Source organism: Notamacropus eugenii, chromosome 5 (assembly GCF_028372415.1).
Source record: "Notamacropus eugenii isolate mMacEug1 chromosome 5, mMacEug1.pri_v2, whole genome shotgun sequence".
Taxonomy (NCBI): domain Eukaryota; kingdom Metazoa; phylum Chordata; class Mammalia; order Diprotodontia; family Macropodidae; genus Notamacropus; species Notamacropus eugenii.
The window spans coordinates 61,271,572-61,292,570 of NC_092876.1; the positions used below are offsets into that span (position 1 = coordinate 61,271,572).

The following is a 20,999-nucleotide window of genomic DNA, read 5'->3' on the forward strand; positions in this document are numbered from 1 at the left end:
ATTAATAATAATTATTATTATAGTTAATTTTATTTTGTATTTAATAGTTTAATATGCTTATTATAACTCATAATGGGTATAATTCACTATAGAATTATCATAAATTATAATTTATAACAGTTACTTATTACAGTAACTATATTGGACTTGGTACAATTATTATAGACATCAGATACTGGTTATTATCAACTAAACAATCCTAATCATTTTGATCTTTTTTTAAATAGTGTATATCCTTACCTTGCCCAGGCTAGACATGCAGGGGCCAATCATTGGCTTGATTCTACCGCTGATGAGCTTGAGTGCTGTGACCTCAGCCCTCATTGGCTGATATGGTGGCTCTTGCTCCCTGGGGGTCACCATACTGGTCCTGGGCTTAGTGGCTGTTACCTCAGAACTCTTGAGCTTAAGAGATTCCTACAGGCAAGCCCTACTATGCCTGAGTGTGGTTATTACTAGTGAGTGCCTTTAAAGGTGAGGAAACTGATTCCCAGGGAAGGAATGCCACTTGTCTTAGGGTCACCTAATTAATATTAGAGGTAGAATTTGAACTCAATTTTCCTGATTTCTTTGTAGTATATCAGCAGCACAATGTGTTTTACTACCTGAGTGCCACTTTACATAAGCTGGTGAAAGTATATGGTGGGCTAGGAAGTTTGGGGGCTTATTTTCAAGGCTTGGTTAAGGTCTCTCTGATTCTGGGCCCCCTATGTCTGGGCAACAGCGAACTCAGACACCAAGAATTGGTGGTCTGTTTACTTGAAAGCAAAACCTCATCCCTTCCTTGCATCTAAGGTCAGGCATGCTGGGTCTTGGAAACTTCAGAATAGAAATAGGCAAGGAAGATGAGGGGACTCAGGCAGTAGAAGGCTCCTGGGACTAACTCACCTTGATCATCAAAGGCATGAGTCAGCTCATGGCCCACAACAACCCCGATTCCACCAAAATTCAGTGACCTGAAGAGTAAGGAAAGAGGTGTTACATTGTGGATATGAAGGGTAGGTTAGGACATGAAGAGGTGTTAGCTTATTCCTGAAAAAATAAAAACTTAGCTGGCCCACCCACTGTTTTAAGCCAGTCCCAGACCACCACATCCTATCCAGTCACTCACCCCTGCCATCCTAGCATGTGCACAATAATTGGATCAATATTTGCTTTGTTAATTAAATCAGTACTTGCTCCAAATGCAATCCGTTGCTTTCTATGGTCATATTCACAATCTCTGATTGCTTAGCTCAAAACCCCCTTCCCTGGCCACCATTACCCTACATGTGTTATCTCCTTATATTAGATGTTGAGGAGGGGGAATGTTTCTCTTTTGTAGCTGTATGTCCAGCACCAAATTAGTCAATAGGCAAGTCAAGTAAAAATTTCCAGCACACAGTAGGTGCATAATAAATACTTCTTCATTCATGAATTTCCTAATCTTATGACTCTCAAGTCATAAGACATGGGATTTAAACATGGGAAGAAAACTATGTGGTCTCTCAGTTTCCTTTTCATTCTGAATTTAAGTTCCTCTGGTAAGTCAACAAGCATTTATTAAGCACTAACTGTGTGCTGGGCAGTGAGCTGATAGTAGCTAGTATTTATATTGTGATTAAAGGTTTGCAAAGCACTTTTAAAAATATTATCTCATTTGATATTTGCAACAATCCTATGAGTTAGATGCTACTATATCCACTTTGCATAGAAGGAAACAGAGGTGAAAGGTCCTGCCCAGGGTCACACAACTCATAAGTGTCTGAGGCAGGATTCTAATTCAGGCTTTCCTTACACCAAGTCCACAATTCCATCCCTCTCTGGTACCTACAGAAACAGCTCTCTGCCTCTCTGCTTATTCTATGATCCTAGAGGTCATTCAGTTGAACCCCTTCAATTTAGGGGAGGAAGCTGAAGCCCAGAGATGGGGAGAGCCTTGCCCAAGGTCACACAGATAATAAGGAAACTCGAGTCATCTCCCTCTAGTTTTAGGATTCTTTCAAATGCCCTGCAGCTCGCTTATGCATTCAAGGATGGTAAGTGAATCTGAGAACAAGGCAGAAGAATCACCATCCATTTACGTGTGCCACAGAGGACTCTAGCATGAGCCACTACTTGTGGACAAAGTCAGACTCCTGGGGCCCAGGTGGGACCAAGAACTTCCTATCCATAATTTTACCTGATGTGAACATAGCTCAGAAGAGGAAGGAGGCAGTGAGTCAAGCCTCTATCATACCTCTCTCGTCCTTCCTGCTGCAAAGAGCAGATTTAATTCCTTGGACAATGTCCCCTCCCCTGATCTCTCTGAGAGAAATTGTCATTATTATTAAGATTATTATCAATAGCTAGCATTTATATAGCACTTTTAGGTTTGCACAGCACTTTACATGCAAATATGTCATTTTCTGAGGCATTTTTCATATATGAGGCCACTGATCTTGCACTGGCCCAACTCCTCCAGATGGGAAACTCATCAGATCCCCCATATCCCTCTAGGAATGTCCTATATTTCACTTTTCATCAAAATCTGGGGGAAGGGTAGGGATTGAGAAATATTGTAAGCACCTGAAAGATAGCTAGATTTAAAGTTAGGAAAACCTGAGTTCAAATCCTGCCTCAGACTCTTTACTAGCTGTGTGACCTTGGGCAAGTCAACTTTAACTTCTCTGCGGTTTCATTTTTTCATCTGTATAATGAGGGGGTTGTTGTGGGCCATTCAGGACCCTTTCAGCTCTGAATCCAGGACTCTAAGAGGAGAAATCCCAGTGACCACACCTGATAATAACAGCTCCCATTTCTCTAGAGTTTACAAAACCAGTTCTTCACAATAGCCCTGTGAGGCACTGTCTCCATTTTAAAAATAAGGAAACTGAGGCTCAGAGAGAGACAATGATTAAATAGCACTTGGGATTCCAACCCAACTCTTTCCACTAAACGAAATGCTAATTATCTATGCCCTCTGTGTTCTGTTGCATGCTCAGAGCTATTTCTGCCGGAGTGGATTCATCTTTGTAGAACTTCCAGTCATGGTATGAAGACTGGGCCAAGAAACTGTTTTTACCTAGAGTCCTTCCCTCTGACGATGAGTCTACAACTCCATCAAGGAAGGCTCTCCATCATCACCCCTGACTCTCAGTTTCCCTGGTTTCCTTCAAGAGATCCAATGTCTCCTCCTGCTGGAAGCCTTCCCCAGTCCCTTAAATTGCTAGTTCCCATCCTGCTAATGTTACTTTGTATCTATGCTGCAAGTAACTTACAGGTCCCTATTTAGATACATGTTATCTCTACTCAATTTCACTCTCATCAGAATGTAAGCTCCTTGTGGGCAGGACCTGTTTTTGCTTCCCCCCTCCCCTTTATATCTGCATTATTTAGTTTAGCCCAGTGCCTAAATTAAAGAAAGGCTTTTTGACTGATTAACTGAAGGGAAGGAGGCGACGTGAAAAGCTAAAATAGGCAAATGAGATAATCAAGCCCCATACTTGGGTGATGTGCGGGTGTAGAATGGCGCCTGCAGGATTCCAGCTGGAAACACGATCTCATTCTTGGTGGGTGAGTAGTAGGCATTCACTGTGGGAGGAGTCATACTCCATCTGTGGAATTAAAAACAAGAATGAAAGTGGTAGGGGTTGTTGATGGGGAAGAGGGGGAAGCCAAGAATCACCCCATTGTTTTGAGTCTCCATGACTCACCCTCTCATAATCCTTCCCCCAAACCCTCCCCTCCTCCTATCTCCCTTTTACTGTAGTGGGCCACCATCCTCCCAGTCCCTCAGACTCACAACTTAAATGGCATTCTAGGTTTCTCCCTATCTCTCACCCTCAATATGTTACTAAGGCCTGTCAATCTCACCTTGCAACATCTTGCCCCCTTCTCTCCTCTGACCCTGCTATCACTCCAATGCAGACCCTCATCACCTCATGCCTAATAACCTGCTGGCGAGTCTGCTTGCCTCAAATCTCCCTCCACTCCAATCCATCCCCCATTTGGCCAATAAAGTGATTTTTTCCAAAAGCTTATTTCATGTCAACTGCCCCTGCACTCTATTCAATAAAATTTAGTGTTCCCCATCACCTCCAGGAGCAAATATAGAATGTTCTGTTGAGCCTTCAAAGCCCTTCCTAACCTATCCCCCTCCCACCTTTCCAGTCTCCTTACACCTTATCTCCCACCAGGTACTCTTTGATCCAGTGACACTGGCCTCCTGGCTGGTCCATGAACAAGTCCCTCCATCTCTCATCTCTTGTCATTTTCTTTGTCTAGAATGTTCTGTCTCTCTTAGCTCTCACCACTGACCTTTCTGACTTCCTTTAAGGTTCAATAAAAATCCCAACTTCTGCAGGAAGTCCTTTTCACCCCCTCTTAATTCTAGTATCCCTCCTCTGTTAACTATTTCCCACTTATCCCAAATACAGCTTCTCTGTATATTTTTAGGATTTGTTTATCTTTTTGTTTGCTCTCCCCCATTATATTGTAAGCTCCTTGAGGGCAGGAACTGTCTTCTACCTTTTTTTTTGTATCCCCAGTGCCTAGCACAGAGCCTGACACACAGTAGGCATTTAATAGATATTTATTGATTGATAAAGTGCATGACAAACCTTAAAATACCATGGAAATGCTCTTATCCTCATTGTTTATTATTCAGTACTACTTTTTTGGACACTAGCCCTGCAATGTAGATAGAGTGAATAGCCCCATCTGTGTAGGATCACAGGATTTACAGCTGCCACGGCCCTTAGAAATCACCAGGGTGTTTTCCTTATTTTACAGGAAAATGAGATCAAGAGAAAGAAATGTGCTTGTCCAAGGCGACACAGGGAGTAAGCTTCAGAGCCAGAATTTGAACTCAGGCCTTCAGCCTCCAAATCTAGTGCTCTTCTCATTATACTGCCTTGCCTCTTTCCATTTTACAGATGAAGAAACTGAGGTTTGTGCAAATGACTTGCCTAGGGTCTCACACAGCTTTTACAGTGGTAAAGCAGGGTTAAACCCTGGTTTTCTGTCTCCAGGTTCAGTGTTCATTCCTTTATATCTTATAGCTTCACATACTACCTATGATATCCATGTCATGTTTATCAGATGCACTGCCGTGTTCAATGAGCATTTATTAAGCATCGACTCTATACTAAAGACTGGAGATACAAAGGGAAAAACAAAACTACCTGTCCTCAGTGAGGTTATATTCTACTGGGTAACACAACATGTAGTCAGATGGAAAACAGAGTAGGGAGAAAACACTCAGGTTTCATATGATTATAGGCTTCAGAGCTGGAGAGACTGTGGAGGGCATCTAGTCCAAACCTGTCATTTTACAGTTGGGGAAACTGAGGCCTGGGGAGGTTACGAGATTTGCCCATGGTAGCACAGGAGCTAAGTGGCAGATCAATGATTATGCTTCAAGCACTTTCCTTTCCCAGTGGGGTTTTGTGGTCACAGCTTCTATTCCTCACCTATGAGCCCACGAGGATGGTGGGGATGGGGCGGGGGGAGGTCCAAAGAACTTACTGATCCCTGTTGGGAGCTTTCCTGAGCTGGTCTGCAGTGACTCTGGATGAGAAGTTGAAAAATCGCATGGCATTCTCAAAGTAAAGATCTGGTATGGCATTGTACTGGAAAAGAGAGAGAAGATTTCTGGGACACATTCAGCAAATAAGAGTACAGTCTCCCATTTCACTGACTGCACACTCCCTTTCAGTCAGTCACCAAGCATTTCTTAAGCACATGTGTTTGGCACTGTGCTAAGCAGGGGTTACAAAGAAAGGCAAAAATAGCTCCTTCCCTCAAGGAACTCACATTCTTACAGGAGAGACAACATGTACAAGATCTTCACAGGATAAACGGAAGGTAAACAAACAAACAAGCAAATAAATAAATAAGAGGGAAGGTGCTAACAGTGCCAGAGACCAGGAAGGGTCTCTTGTGGAGGATGGGATTTGAGCTGAGTATTAAAGAAAGCCAGGAAGTGGAAATAAGGAAGGAGAACATATCAGGAGTTGGAGACAGCCTAAAGCAGGCATTCCCAGGTCTTGTATGCCACATCCCAGGCTACCTTGAAATATTCTAAAGGAAAAAGTTTCCAAATTATGCTCAAATGATAGAATGAATTATAGTAAGTAAATAGTTTGTGAGCATTTAAAAAAGAATGAGATGATCACTAGGAAAAAGTTTAGGTTGACTAAGAACAAGTCATGCCAGACAAAGTTCATTTTCCATTTTCGGTTGGATTGTGAGACAGGAAAAGTAAGTTGATACTGTGGACAACATAATAAACCCAGGTGCTGGTAAAGCATTTGACATTTGATTTAAATTAAAAATTGCATAATATTTTTAGGAAGCATGATTACAAAATCAAACCAATAATTGGTTACTGTAAGTCATCACAGAATTTAAGGCATAGGTGAAATACAAATATTTCTTCTAGGGAAATATTTCAGCTTAAGGTTCAGTTTAAAAGGAAGATTTACCAGATATTCTGACTGTGGTTTGTGATCAACACAAAATATATATCAGATAGCTCCTGGTTCCTCAAATTCAAAGGACACTGTGCTTTAGAAGTTGGACCTGATTTGCTCTGGCCCTTTAAAATTTCAAGTTCAAGTCCCAACTTCAAGTTCTGAGAGGCTGGGAGGGGAGATGTTTCTAGGAACTAAAGGGATGGTTCTGTCCTGGGCATCTTTGGAGCCAAACTCTTGCCATCCCAATAATGCCCTTTGGGGACCTGGTTCCTATTTTTTCAAACACCCCAAACCTTCAGGAAATTCTGATCACTTACAATAAAGTCATGGGAATTCATTCATCCTGCTCAACCCCTCTAAAGGAGGCTTATGGTTCTAGGGAGTTATTCAAGTGGATTGGAGGAGGTGAGGATTGAGATGCTGAATCAGAAGCAGCCTCAGAGGTCATTTCATCCACTGGGTACCTGAACAGAAATTTCCTCTGCAACATCCTCATCAAATCATCCAGACTCCACATAGAGACTTCTAGTAACAGGCCACCACCTCTCTGAATGGTCTGTGTGCCTGCTCAGTCTTCAAATACCAAAGCGGGTTGATTTGTCTAGAAATGGCTGCGCCAAAGCTTGGAATGCAGAGTCCGCCCCTTCCTGCCCCTCCCCAGTGGCCTCTTCACTTATCAAGTTCTTCCTCATCCTTTGGAGAACAACTCAAATGTCACCTCACCCAGGAATCCTTTCTTGAGACCCCACTGGTAATGACCTTCCACCCTGCACCTTGTAGAGGATTGTGCTCGGTGAGGTTTGCACGTCTCTGATGCACACAGGTAATGCTGTATATTAGAGCTGCCTCTGCTACCGTAATGTGAGTTCCATGAAAGCAGGGACAATGACTGTTATAAATTGTCTCTTCTAGTGCCTGGCATAATATTCTACACGCAGTAGGTTCTGAATAAAGGAAAGTTGAATTGTATGGCCCCAATTTTGAATAGCTACTGAATGTACAGCCTTTGGGTACAATCCTATCTCTACCTCCTTAGTCTACCCTGGGAGAGGCAGCCCCAGACAGGATAGTGCAAAAGAAAGTTTCCAACACAGTGAAGAATCATGAAGCCAACTCACATCATTGAAGACCTTGTCCAACTCCTTGGGATCCATGATGAAGTTGGGGTAACCGATCATATTGTAGATTGCATCTGCCTGGTTTGGGAGGCAAACAATGGGACATGTTCAGTGTTAACAGTGCTCAGCTGTAGACACCTTGGCGGAGGGCAGCTGTTCTCAAAATGTGGTCCAGGGAACTCATTAAGAGGTCTTCGAAGTCAAAACTTTTTTCATAATAATTCTAAGACATGGTAAATGTTGATAAATACAACCCACATAAACAAAAACTCTTTGGGGGATGGTCCTCAATCATTTTTAAGAACGTAAAGCATCTTGGGACCAAAAAGTTGAAAAATTGTTGTTTTAGCATACAGAACAATGGGGCTGGGATCAGAGAAAGCAGGTTCAAATTGTGGCCTTGACGCTGAAGTACAAAACAAATTAATGTATGTGAATGTAGTGGAATATTATTGTGCCACAAGAAATGTCAAAAGGAACAGATTCAGAGAAATTCAGGAAGACTCATGAACTGGTGCAAAGAGAAGCAAGCAGCACCAGAACAACCATTTATACAACGACTAGAATGTCATAAAGGAAAACAACCCAGACTTGAGAATTCTGATCAATGTGATGATAGCTCCAGAGGACCCATGATGATATAAGCTAGCCTGCCTCCTGACAGAGACAGCATGAAGATGCAGATATGTTTTCAGACACGTCCAATTTGGAAATTTGTTTTCCTCAATGTTGCATATTTTTTTTAATAAGGGAGAACCTTATTATTTGATGGAGGAGATGGTTGTTGGAGAGGTAGAAAGGGTGGTGATAGAGACTGAAAAAGGGAAGAAAGAAAAATGTCTGTGAAATACTTAAATATACATGGGAGAAAGCAGAAGGGTGTTCAGAAGGGCCCACAAACAGAGCCACCTTTTAAACCATGTTTAATTTAATATGTAATTTTTAAAAGCTGAATTTATCTAATAGAGACTTTAGAATTTCATATACACTATAACGCACAGAGCTCTAGGCCTGGAGTCGGGAAGACTCATCTTGAGTTCAAATACAGCCTCAGATACTTACTAGTTGTGTGACCCTGGGCAAGTCATTTAACTACTTGCCTCAGTTTCCCCATACGCAAAATCCTTCCTGGAGAAGGACATGGCAAACCACTGCAGTATCTTTGCCAAGAAAACGTCAAATGGCGACGTGAAGAGTCAGACATGACTGAGCAGCAACAAAGATTCCTTCTTTCTACTACTGCTACTACTATTATTAGCATTTATACAGGGCTTTAAGATGTACGAAAGTGCTTTACAAAAGTTGTATCATTTTATCCTTACAACAACTCTGGGAAATAAGTGCTATCATTACTCCCTTTTTATAGATGAGGAAACTGAGGCAAACAAATGCTAAATGACTTGTCCAGAGCCAAGTGTCTGAGGTAGGATTTGAATTCTCATCTTCATGACTCATTCAGTGCTTAATCCACTTTACCAGCTAGATGCCTATGGGTTAGATATGGCTTCTGAGGCACGAATTACCTTTTCCTTGGCTGATTTCCGTGTGTCCTCGTCCATCCACTGCAGGGTGGTCAGGCTTTCTTCAAACGCTCTCTTGATCTCCAAGATCATTTCACTGGCCTGGGGAATACAGACAGATATTAGTGGAGGCCGGCAGAGCCAGCACAATGGGAGGAAAGACATTCTATGAGCAGGGAGGTTAACATCTGGGCATAGTCTCAACCTTTGCAGAGAGACTCTGCCTCCGGAGAGGTAGGACCTTGGGCAAGTCATTTCTCGAGACAGTTTCCTCTTTTGTAAAATGAGAAAGCCATATACTTTGATTATATCAGGGGTTCTTAACCCAGGGTCTGTGAACTTGCTTTTAAAAAGTATTTTGATAATTGTATATCAATGTAATTGGTTTTCTTTGTCATCCTATGTGACAAAGGAATCCTATATATTATCTTTTAATTTATGCGTTTAAAAGCATTATTGAGAAAGGGTATGTAGGCTACACCAGCCTGAGTACCAAGAGATCCAGGGCACAAAAACAGTGATGACCCTCTGTAATGAGGACCTTTAAGGTTCCTTTCAACTCTAACGTTTTCTGTTCTCAGGCTCCTTCCAGCTCTGACTCTGTGTTCTGAAATCCTTCCTATCTGTGAAAACTCCCATCCCTGGCAATTGATGATGCCAAATCCCTTTCAGCTTTGACCTCCTCTTTTCTAATTTGGCTTCAATTAAAAACTCAGTAAAATTCAATTAAATTCATTTAATTCAATCCAATATGTATTTATCAAGTGCCTTTTATTTGGCATGTTCTGTACTAGATGCTAAGGACACAAGGACAGAAAAAGAAGCTATGCCTGCCTTCAAGGTGCTTACATTTTACCTGCTCTGAATTCTCTAACATTCCATCTTCTCAGGTTTCTTCTATTTCTAACATCCTTGTCCCAAGGTACTTCCCAGTTCTGAACTTCTAGGTCCTAAGGAACCTCTCAGGTCTGGACTTCTCTATTTGAAGATATCTTCTAGTTCTGATACTTTCTATTCCATGAAAAGTCCAGGAGACACATTTTGGGCTTAAGCTGAGCCACAGGGCACCCAATGATTATCCCTGACTAGTGCCCAGTTTGTAAAGTTCAGCAGTACCAATGGAAAAGCTGAACATGGAGGCAGGAATGCAAGGCCAAGGACTCCAGAGAAAAACAACACAACTGATTTGACGTTTAGGAAAATAGCATTTTGGTGAATGCACAGAAAAGGTGTCAAAAAACCTGGAGAGGAGGAGAATGAGGGCACACTGGATGAGGAAGAAGCTTCAAGCCTATGGGGAGGAACTTTGCACGAGTGACAGCGGAGAGCTGTCCCCCAGGCGCAGGACTTACTATATTCTTGCTGTCCTCGGCAAAGGTGGCTTTCACAAACATGGCACCCAAAGCAAAGCCCAAGTTGTTGTCTGTGTCGCTCACACAAAACTTCCATCGTGGAAGGCATGTCTGTGAATGCAAAATGAGGCAGTAAATAACTCCAGTCTAGAGGAAGTGTGGTGATGTGGAAAGAGTGTTGGACAGAGTCAGAGAAGCTGGGTTCAAATCCCACCGCCGATATCCACTTACCTGAATGACCTCAAGTTTCCTCATCTGTAAAATGAGGAGATCAGACAAGATAACCTCTAGGATCCCTGAAAGTTCTCAATCCATGAACCTGGGCTTGTCTGATCTGAGTTTAATCATCTTCTCTGGACTTGACTCTAACACAGCGGTGTCATTCTGGTCTTCTCTTCATTCTATTTCTCCTTCCCAATGTAAACTGCTCCAGACAGGACATGCATTTCTTATGCACTTTTTGTTGTGGTTTGGTCATTTTCAGTTTTGCCTGACTCTCTGCGACTCCATTTGGAGAAGACACTTGGAGGAGCTTTTGCATTTCCTTCTCCAGCTCATTTTATAGATGAGGAAACTAAGGCAAACAGGGTGAAGTGACTTACCCAGGGACACACAGCTAGGAAGTGTCTGAGATAGGATTTGAACTCAGGAACATGAGTCTCCCTGAGATCAGGCCTGGTACTCTGCACACTATGGTCCCCCTAGCGCACCATGTGTTCTTTAGGCAACATTAAAAAAACAAAACAAAACACTTTTGGAATCAATAAGGGGCATTTTAGACATCTGAAATACATGGTCACAGAATCCTTGAGAGGAAAAGGGCCTTGAACCAATGGGATACAGTAGAAAGAGCTCTGGTATTTACAAACTGTGTGACACTGGGCAAACTGCATCCCTTCTCTGGGGCTCAGTTTATGAAATAAGGTGAATGAACTAGTTGGTCCCTAAGATTTCTATCTATTCTAAATTATAAACTTCAAGGTCATTTCATTCAGGGTTACAGACAGCAATCCACATAGATGAGAACTGATATCATTAAAGGTATTTTAGGGGGCAGATGGGTGACACCATAGAGCACAGAACACAGGAGGCCCTGAATTCAAATGTGGATCCCTATTGCTTCCAAAAAGAAAGGAAGGAAGGAAGGAATGGAAAGAGAGAAAGAAAAGAAAGGAAAAAAAGTACTTTTGAAGAGACCTCCGTTGTCTTTTTTAGTGACCATGTTGATGGTCCCCAAATTTCAGTCAAGAGATTCTTCTTTTAAGCTAACTCACATTTCTCATCTTTACGTTCTTAAACTCATCTTTAAATTTTTAGTCTTGAAAAGCCATTTTTGGGATGACTTCCTTTTATACTTGAAGGCTGCTTCTACTCTCTGTTCCCTAGGTTGCATCATCCCAGACTCTTTCATTCTGTTCTACACATGCCTGTGGCTACAGTTGGAGAGATATGTGGCAGTGTCATGGTAAGTTTCATATCCACTATGACGTCCAGATCTTCTTCGAAAGAACTCACATGGACAGATTTTTCCTAACTTGAATTTGTGCCATTTGTTGCCTCTGCCTACAATCAGTTTTTATTGGGTTTGGGAAAAGTTTCGAAAAAAAATGCAGTTGCTTGTGCCCTTGTTGGGAAATACATTTCTTAAACTATAAATTCCTTCTGGTAACCATCTGATAAGCATTTATTAAGCATCTACTATGTGCTAGGCACTGGGAATACAAAGGAAAAGTGAGACAGTATATGCCCTCAATGAGCTTATATTTTACTTCAGGGATAACTACATAACTACAATTCAACAGATAACTACATACAGAATACATGCAAAATAAATGCACAGTGATCATTTTTTGCTGGGAGGGGGAGCCAGGGGGAACATTTGGGGAACCGGTGAAGTCTTCTTTAAGGAGGTAGCAGCTAGGTGGTGCACTGGATCTCGAGTCAGGAAGACCTGAGTTGAAATCCAGCCTCAGACACTTACTAGCTGTGTGACTCTGGGAAAAACCCTGTTTGCCTCAGTTTTCTCAAATGTAAAACAAGTTGCAGAAGGAAATAATGAACCATTCCAGCATCTTTGTCAAAAAAATCCCAAATGCAGTCATGGAGAGTCAGACAAGATTGGATCACACCCATAGGAAATGGTCCCGGGGGTGGTGATGAGGAGAGAGTGAGAGCATTCCAGGCATTCAGGGCAGAAGTAGGAGATGGAATGATGTACCCAGAGACTAGCCAGGGGACCAGCTGGGGGAGAGCAAAGATGCTCTTTTGTAAAATGGGGATCTCAACACTTGCACTGCCGAAGTCACAGGCATACAGAGAAGTCCCAGTGAGACAGTCTATGAGAATGGAAAGCACTTTGTAAACTTTCTAAGAAGCTACAGAAATACTAACAGCAATGACAATAATAGCTCACATGAATACAGTGCTTTAAGGTTTGCAAAGCACTTTATAAATCTTATTTCACTCAAGCCTTCCCTGGGAGGTTATCCCCATTTTACTGATGAGGAAACCAAGGCAGGCATAGGTGAAGCACCTGCCCACAGTCGCACAGTCAGTGCACATCAGAGGTATGTTCTAACCCAAGTCTTTCTTCTGGACTCCCAGGCCTGCTCTACCCTCTGTGGCCTCTGTGGGCTCCTATTGTTAATTCATCACTCCTTATAGCCCCAAATGCTACAGAACAGGACTGTTAGAAGTGCGCCAGGAAACCTTGGAAGCCATTTTATTTATTTTGATTATCCTTTTCCTGTCGAGAAATGGCTAGACAATGAGATCAGAGGAAGAGGAGGAAAGTTTTCCCGCCCTTGAGGGCCTGGCTCTGAGAGACCCCCTTCCGGTCATTCAGTGCCTGCTCTTATCCAGGCCTGTATTGTCTCAAGAGAGAGGCTCAGCCTCAATCTGGAGGAGGAAAACTCAGACAGAGACAAGAGAAGCAGAGTTATGTCCTGAGTAGGAAAAAATAATGACAGAAAGTCACACTCATTGAGCGGTGGTGGAAAGAAAATGCTTTCCGCAGAACAAGACCCTCGACAGACCCCTAACTCCAAGTGTTATGCCCATTTTATAGATAAGAAGACTGAGTCTCTGAGAAATTAAGACTTGTCCATGATCACACAGAGATAGTGTCTGAAGTGGGATTTGAACTGGGGTCTCCTGACTCCAAGTCCTTTGCTCTATTCAGCATACCACAGTGACTCTCCAGCAATGTAATCATTCCACAAACACTTATCAGGCACCTATTTTGTCGCAGGCACTTTGTTGCGGGCTGGGGTTCCAAGGAATGACTTGATCCCTAATCTCAAGGAGACTACATTCTGATGGTGAGACAGCACATACATGTATCAGTGCAGTCAGAATAAATATGAAGAAAATGAATATATAGACAAATATATACAGAATATACAGAAAATATAGACAAAATAATTAAGTACAAGATAGTCTGGAAGGGAGGGCTCTGGCAGATGGGAAGAATAGGAAAGGTTCCATGTAAAATTCAGTGCTTGGAATTTAGGACTAACTACACCCCACTCTAAAGTCTGCATACTCTTTGACCCATCAAGGGTCAAACACCCACTCCTAGGCCTATTTCCCAAAGAGATACAAGAAAGAAGGGACCTACATGCACAAAAAACTCATAGCAGCCCTTTTTGTAGCAGCCCCAAACCAGAAACAATGGGGATTTTCACTTACTGACCAAGAGCTAAACAAACTGTGGTATACGAATGTAAAGGAATATTGTTGCATCACAACAAATGACCATAGGGAGAGTTACAGAGAAAACTGAGAAGAGGTCTATGAACTGATGCAGAGGGAAAGGAGCACCATTGGTAAAATGACAATGCCCGTACAGAGAAAGACAACTTGGAAAGATATTAGAACTCTGAGTAATGCAAATTGAAGCCCTGTATCCTGAGGATTGAAGATGAAACATGCTACCTACCTCCTGCCAGAGAAAGTGATAAACTTAAAATACAGAATGAGGTATCTATTTTTGGACATGGCCAATATGGAGACTAGTTTTTCCCTGGATTAGGAATGTTTGTTATGAAGATTTTATTTTATTATTGTTCAACTGGGAAGGGGGATAGGAGGAGAAAGGGAGGGAGAGATAATAAATGCTTGTAAAAAATAATAGCTAGCATAAATTGTAAAAATAATGGCCAGCACTTACAAATTGCTATAAAGTTTACAGAGCCCTTTACAAATATTATCTCATTTTACCTTCATAACAATCCTGGAAAAGGAGGTACTATTATTATTCCTATTTTATAGAAGAGGAAACTGAGGCAGATAGAAATTACGTGTCTTGTCCAGAGTCACACAACTACTGATTGTCTGGGGCCGGTGAACTTAGGTCTTCCTCACTCCAGGTCCTGTGCCCTATCCACTGAGTAATCTAGATGATTAAGATTTAGTCTTAGTCTTCTGGGCAACCAATATGTGTCAGAGATAGCACTTGACCTGAGGCATTCTTGACTCTATGCTCTACAGAAGGCTGATCCTTGTTTTACACATGAAGGGTACTTAGCTTCCTGGATTGGACTGAAAGAGGAAAATGAGGCTCATATAGTAACCAGTAGAGCTAAGATCTGACCCCAAATCCACTGGCTGGAAGCCCTGGGTGCTTTCTCCATCATCAGCCTCAGGATGACTGAGGCAGGATCAGTTGGAGCCTGAGCTGAGCCTGAAGGACTTCCCTCCCTCGTAAGAGAAGATGTCTCCACCACTCACCTTCTTGGTCCCATACATCACTTCCATGAATTTCTCCTCGGCATCCTGGAAGCGCTGATCCAGGAAAGAACTAGTTTTTTTCACCAGGTTCCAGATCATGTAGTTGTTCAGGAGGCTGTTGGAAAGAGGAGAGAATGTGGGGAGTCAGAAGGGCCTTCAGATGCTCCTGCCTCTATGAAATCTTATTCATTCTGAATGTGAGGGGTATGTTAGAATGTAAGATGCTTGAGAGAAGAGGCTGTCTCACTTTTTGTCCTTGTGTCTCCATTGCCTGGCACACATTAGGTGCTTAATAAATGTCTACCAACTGACTGGTTTATATGGAACTCCTAGCTGCCTTGGAGGCTCAGCTCAGATGCTATCTCCTCAAGGGTTCTTCCAGAATGTTTTAGGTGTCCTGCCGTTCCCCAATTGCTTTGTAGTTATGTATCTGTGTCTAGGTTATAACCCTCTTCCCAGAGAGAGGATTATAACTAGCTCCTTGAGGGCTGGGATGATTTCATTTTTGTCTTTGTATACCTAGCCTGGCACATAGTAGGCACTTAATACTTGACAGTAATTGCTCAGTTGTTTTTCAGTTATGTCTGACTCTTTGTGACCCCATTTGGAGTTTTCTTGGCAAAGATACTGGAGTGGTTTGTCATGTCTTTCTCCAATTCATTTGACAGATGAGAAAACTGAGGCAGACAGGGTTAAGTGACTTGCCAAGGGTCACACAGTTAAGTAAGTGTCTAAGGCCAGATTCAAACTCAGGAAGATGAGTCTTCCTGACTCCAGGCCCAGCATTCTATGTAATATGGCACCATCTAGTTGCCCTATAGATCTAATGTACTTGAACCTCCTGTTCATCCCCCATGTCCCTGTAGATCTCACCCAGTCAATCGATTTATTAATCATTTTCACTATGTGTCTTCATGCACTATGCTAATCATTGAGCATACAAAGAAAAGCAAAAACACAGTCCCTGTCCTCAAGGAGCTCACTGTCTAATGGGGAACATAGCATGTATGCAAGTAACTAGGCAAACATAAGACACAGAGTAAACAGAAGGTAACCTTGGAGGGCAGACACTGGTAGCAGTGGGGAGAGATATAGGGTACCTGCATTAGGTGGAATTTGGGCAGTCTTTTTTTTTTTGAGGCAATCCGGGTTAAGTGACTTGTCCAGGATCACACAGCTAGCAAGTGTCTGAGGCGGGATTTGAACTCAGGTTCTCTTGACTGCAGGCTCAGTGCTCTATCTACTGTGGCCCCTAGCTGCCCCTAATTTGAGCAGAGTCTGGAAGGAAGTCAAGGAAACTAGAGGAAAAAGGAAGAGTGTTCCATGCAGAGACACTGAACAGGGAAATGGAGTACACAGTGTGTGAGGGCAGCAAAAATGCCAGTATGGCCAGGTAGTAGAATGGGCAGAAAGGTGTGAAGTCTGAGAAGACTGGAAAGGTGGGATTGATACAAATAGTCTGATAACTGCAATATATTATCCTGGATCCTTGGCTCAGTCTTACTCCTGAGCAGAGGGGCAGGGGAAGGGAAGATGATGGCTATTCTACAACATCAAAGTGGATGAGTAGGGGTAGAGGATGAGGGGGTTAGCAGTGGGAAGACAGTCACAAGGAAGGGTATCAGGATGAAATTCTGACCATCCAGCTACTCCATGATCTTCCTTCAGTCACCCAGACCATAGGTCCTCTGTCTGCAGCCATTACCATTTTGGCTAAAGATAATCTAAGCCCTCATTTAGAGGGCCACTCACACATCCGTCTGATGGCAGAGAATTGCAGAACGTCAAAGATGGAAGAAGAAACGTGTGGAAGTTACAAGAGGCACATCTTAGCCTGATGTCACGAAAAACTTTCTAACAATTAGAGTGAAATCGGATTCCTTGGGAGGTGTTAGGCTCCACTTCAAATAAGGCCAAATAACTATTTCACAGGGAATCATGAAGGAGATTTCTATTTGGATACTGACTGGATGGGCTCTGAAGTCCTTCCAGGGGCCTGCGGTAGAAGTACTGAGTATGTAGTTACTGCTCTTTTATCCCCTGGCTCTCTGGCCCTGGACAAGTCTACTCTCTAGACCTCTGTTTCGCCATCTGTACACTGAGGGGGCTGACCTGTATGGCCCTAATTTTATGATCCTATGAGATTCGGTGACCTTAGAGATTCTCTAACTTAACCCTTCACTGTACAAAGGAAGATCAATCACCAAGAGGGAAAGGAACTTGCCCAAGATCTCCCAGCTGACAGACATGGGACTTGCACCCAGTTCTTGTGTCTAAGTAAGACTTCTTTCTCTTACACTTTGCTACAGTAACAACAATTCAGTCATGGTGCTGTGAAATTTACAAAAGACTAGATTCATTCCTACCTAGCCAAGACTGAGAGGCACAAGACAGCCAGATAGGAGTCACCTGCTGTCTGGGTGAGCCCCTTCCTGGCATCCCCAGGCAGGAGTCACCTTACCATTTGTCTGTGTTGTTGATAAGGTTGGAGACTTGTTCCAAGTATTCCTTGGCATAGACCACCACAGGCTCTGATTCATTGATCTCCACAGGGTAGAACACGGTCGAAAGAAAGGGCATCCAGTTGATGGCAGGTGCCAAAATCTGGAAGAAAAGTCAAGGGTGTGAAACTGGTAGGCCAATCACCTGTCATACCACACATGGGGGCAAACTGTCACTGAATGAATGCTTACAGGAAATTTTCCTGACCTATAGTCTTGACTGTGGCCTCCCAAGCCTTGCCAATGAGATTTCTGGTTGGCAGACCTTTCTGTAGTTTTAATAACACCTGGCACCATCAGGACTTGGCAGGCTCACCTAATTGGAGCTGGAGCCAAGCGGCAGAGGAGACAGGAGGCAGGCGGGACTGGGGATAATTTGTCCAGCCCCACACTTCAATGGCTCTGCTGGAAAATTGTTTCATTCCAGGGCTCTTTGTGATTGATAATGTTGATGGTATATTTTCATCATCAGTTACCTGTCCTGCCCTAAAGCGAGGAAAAGTGTCAGAGTATTCCAGACCCCAATTCTAGGACTACGTAGTGAAATCATCCATCTTACTGCCTGAGCCCTGGGACCTATGCCTTAACCCCGAGGATCTGTCTAGTCCATAAGTTCTTGGCCTTTTGGGGAAGCCCACAGATCTCTTCTCAGAATCCTGTTTTTAAATGCATACAAGAAAATATACCGAGTTACAAAGGAAAATGAAATATAGTTATCAAAACATTTTTTAAAAGCTCATGGACCCCAGGTTAAGACACCCTTCCCGAGATCTCTTCCATCCCGGACATTGTATTCTCAGGGCTCTCTCAGATTCTATTTTCTAAGGTCACTTCCAGCTCTGACATTCTGTGTTCTAAGGACCTTCCCAGCCTTAACATTCTGTGCTTCCAGAGTCCTCCCAGGTCTAACTTTCCCTTTTCTTAAGGTCTCCCTTAGACCTGACATAATCTATTCTTTTTTAATTTTTATTTTCTGTTTTATTTTTCTTCAGTTACATTTAAAAACAATTTTTAACATTCACTTTTTAAAACTTTGAGTTCCAAATTCTTTCTCTTCCCCACACTACCTGCCATTGAGAAGGCAAGCAATTTGATATAGGTTATACATGTGTAGTCATGCAAAACACTTCCATAATAGTTATGTTGACATTACCTATTTTAAGGCCTCCCTCCACCTTTGACGTTATGTGTTCTAAGGTCCCTCCCAGTTCTGACATTCTGTGTTCTAAGTCCTCTTCCAGCTCTGATATTCTGTGTCCTAAGGCCCCTTCCAGCTCTGACACTCTGTTCTAAGACCTCTCCTAGTTCTGACATTCTATGCTCCAAATATTTCTAACCTTAACCTTTCTGTGTCACAGACCCCTTTGGCAGACTGGCAAAGCCTCATGGACCCCTTTTCAGAATAATGTTTTTAAATACATAAAAGAAAATCCATTGGATTACAAAGGAAACCAATTATATTGATGGTTATCTGAATATTAAAAACCAAAACCAAACTGAAGGACCCCAGGTTCAGAATTCCCATTCTAGTATTGCTGGACTAGTTTTGTGGTTCTGGAGGGCAGAAGGCAATTCAGTATGGGGGTCATGTGACCACAGTCCTTAGGAGTGGTGGCAGGGGAAAGAATGCTGAGTTTGTACTCAGAGGTTTCCACTCTGCTACTTATTACCTGAAGAATCATGGTCAAGGCATCTCATCTTTCTTTTAAGAAATCTCAGTTTCTTAATCTGTGAATTTTCAGGTGAATTGGACACAACTGAACAACAAGGCTAAGTGTCCGAGGCAAGATTAGAACCTGGGTCTTTATTCCAAACCCAGAGCTCTTTCCCCTCTACCCATGATGAGATAATATCCCCTAGCAGCAAAACCTTAGGGGTGATCTTTGACTCTTCTGTCTTTAAGTTGCCAAGATCCATCAGTTGTAACTCAGCGACATGTCTGGCACCTGGCATCTCCTCCATTCACCCCGTGCCCACTTCATGCTCTATTCACCACGTTCCATTTCCCCATCACTGTCTACCTCAACTCTGGCAGCAGACTCCTCCCGTCCCCTTCAGGATCACAGAGTCTTGAACATCCCTAAAGAAGTCCCATCTAAGGCCCTTCCAATGAGAGGCCTCTTAGACTCTCATCACACCTCAAGGGAGGGCGCCTCCTGCCAGCCCATCCTGTGCTGGGCCATCTCTTACCAGCAGGAAGCTTACCCTGACTTTGAGTGGAAACCTGCCTCCCTGTGGCTTCTATCTTATTGGTCCTCAATTCTGCTTCTGGGGACCAAGCAGGACAAGTCTCATCCCTCTTGTATTTGAGATTCTTGAAGACCACTCTCATGTCCCCTTTCAGTCTTCTCTTCTCCAGGCTAAACATCCTCAGTTCCTTTAGTCAATCCTATTTCATGGCACATAGTTAAGTGTGCACCTAGGGATTTGAACCTAGGACCTTTAGTAAATAATTCTAAATGCTCCAATCTTGCCACTATGTCATACTGCCTCTCCTCCACCTGAAACTGGAAAGGAAAGAAAAGAGCAGGAAAGAAAAAACACTGTGCTGCATCTCTCCACATCTCCAATAACCCTGACCTTTCTCATTTGTTCCCTGTACTGAAGGTCTGGTGGTCAGTCCATACCCCCGAAAGCTCCCATGAAGGCCTCATCACAGATCCCCACAGCCCTTCTCACTTCCAGATCATTGGCACTGTCTCAAACTCCAAGGAATTCTCAAAACACTTCCAGTATGCCCCTGGCTTTAGTATGAACCCCCATCAAAATGTGAATTCTGGTAGAGATGAATCCAGGTGGAAGGAGGAGGATGGGGAATTATGGGAAGGACAGGCAGGACAAAGATCCTGGAGGGAGGGAATGAAACAGTTTGCCCCATCTGTCCAGTATCAAGGGCATTGCCCTCTAACCCTTCCCACCTTCAAAGAGCTCTCCATGGGAAGAGATCCCAAACCATCAAGGCCATCAAGTCCAACTCTCCCTTTTTATACATGAGAAAACTGAGGTACAATTTCTGTAGTAAAAGAGAATGAAGATTTTTTTGGAGTTAAAATGGAGAACATAGGTCAGAGCCATGCCATCTAGACTCTGATTCTCCTCCTCTTTCCCCTGGGACACAGTCTGCCCCTAAGTGAGATTGTGCCTAACACCAGGCCACTGTGATACATCCTCGCTATTCCCATAGGAGACCACATCACTACATAACAATGACACTTCTTGGCCATTTCCAGACCATGTTGCCACCACTCTGAGAGGCCCTTGTCACCCATCACTTTCCAAATCTACTTCCCCTTCATGCACTGTCTTCCCCTAATAGAATGTAGACTCCTTAAGGGCAGAG

General features: G+C 43.0%; 1 protein-coding gene across 4 annotated transcripts in view; it reads right to left on the reverse strand.

The window, feature by feature from the left end:
• The window catches only part of ECE1 (endothelin converting enzyme 1), a 173,702-nt gene that overhangs the window by 15,062 nt on the left and 137,641 nt on the right, over positions 1 to 20,999 (reverse strand). For all 4 annotated transcript variants that reach the window (XM_072609194.1, XM_072609196.1, XM_072609192.1 and 1 more), the window contains 8 exons: positions 17,620 to 17,762; positions 15,159 to 15,273; positions 10,428 to 10,538; positions 9,079 to 9,177; positions 7,556 to 7,633; positions 5,488 to 5,591; positions 3,465 to 3,575; positions 889 to 956 (listed from right to left, as the gene is read on the reverse strand). In XM_072609194.1, coding sequence (XP_072465295.1) covers positions 889 to 956; positions 3,465 to 3,575; positions 5,488 to 5,591; positions 7,556 to 7,633; positions 9,079 to 9,177; positions 10,428 to 10,538; positions 15,159 to 15,273; positions 17,620 to 17,762 — 829 coding nt within the window. The remainder of the gene's footprint in view (positions 1 to 888; positions 957 to 3,464; positions 3,576 to 5,487; positions 5,592 to 7,555; positions 7,634 to 9,078; positions 9,178 to 10,427; positions 10,539 to 15,158; positions 15,274 to 17,619; positions 17,763 to 20,999) is intronic.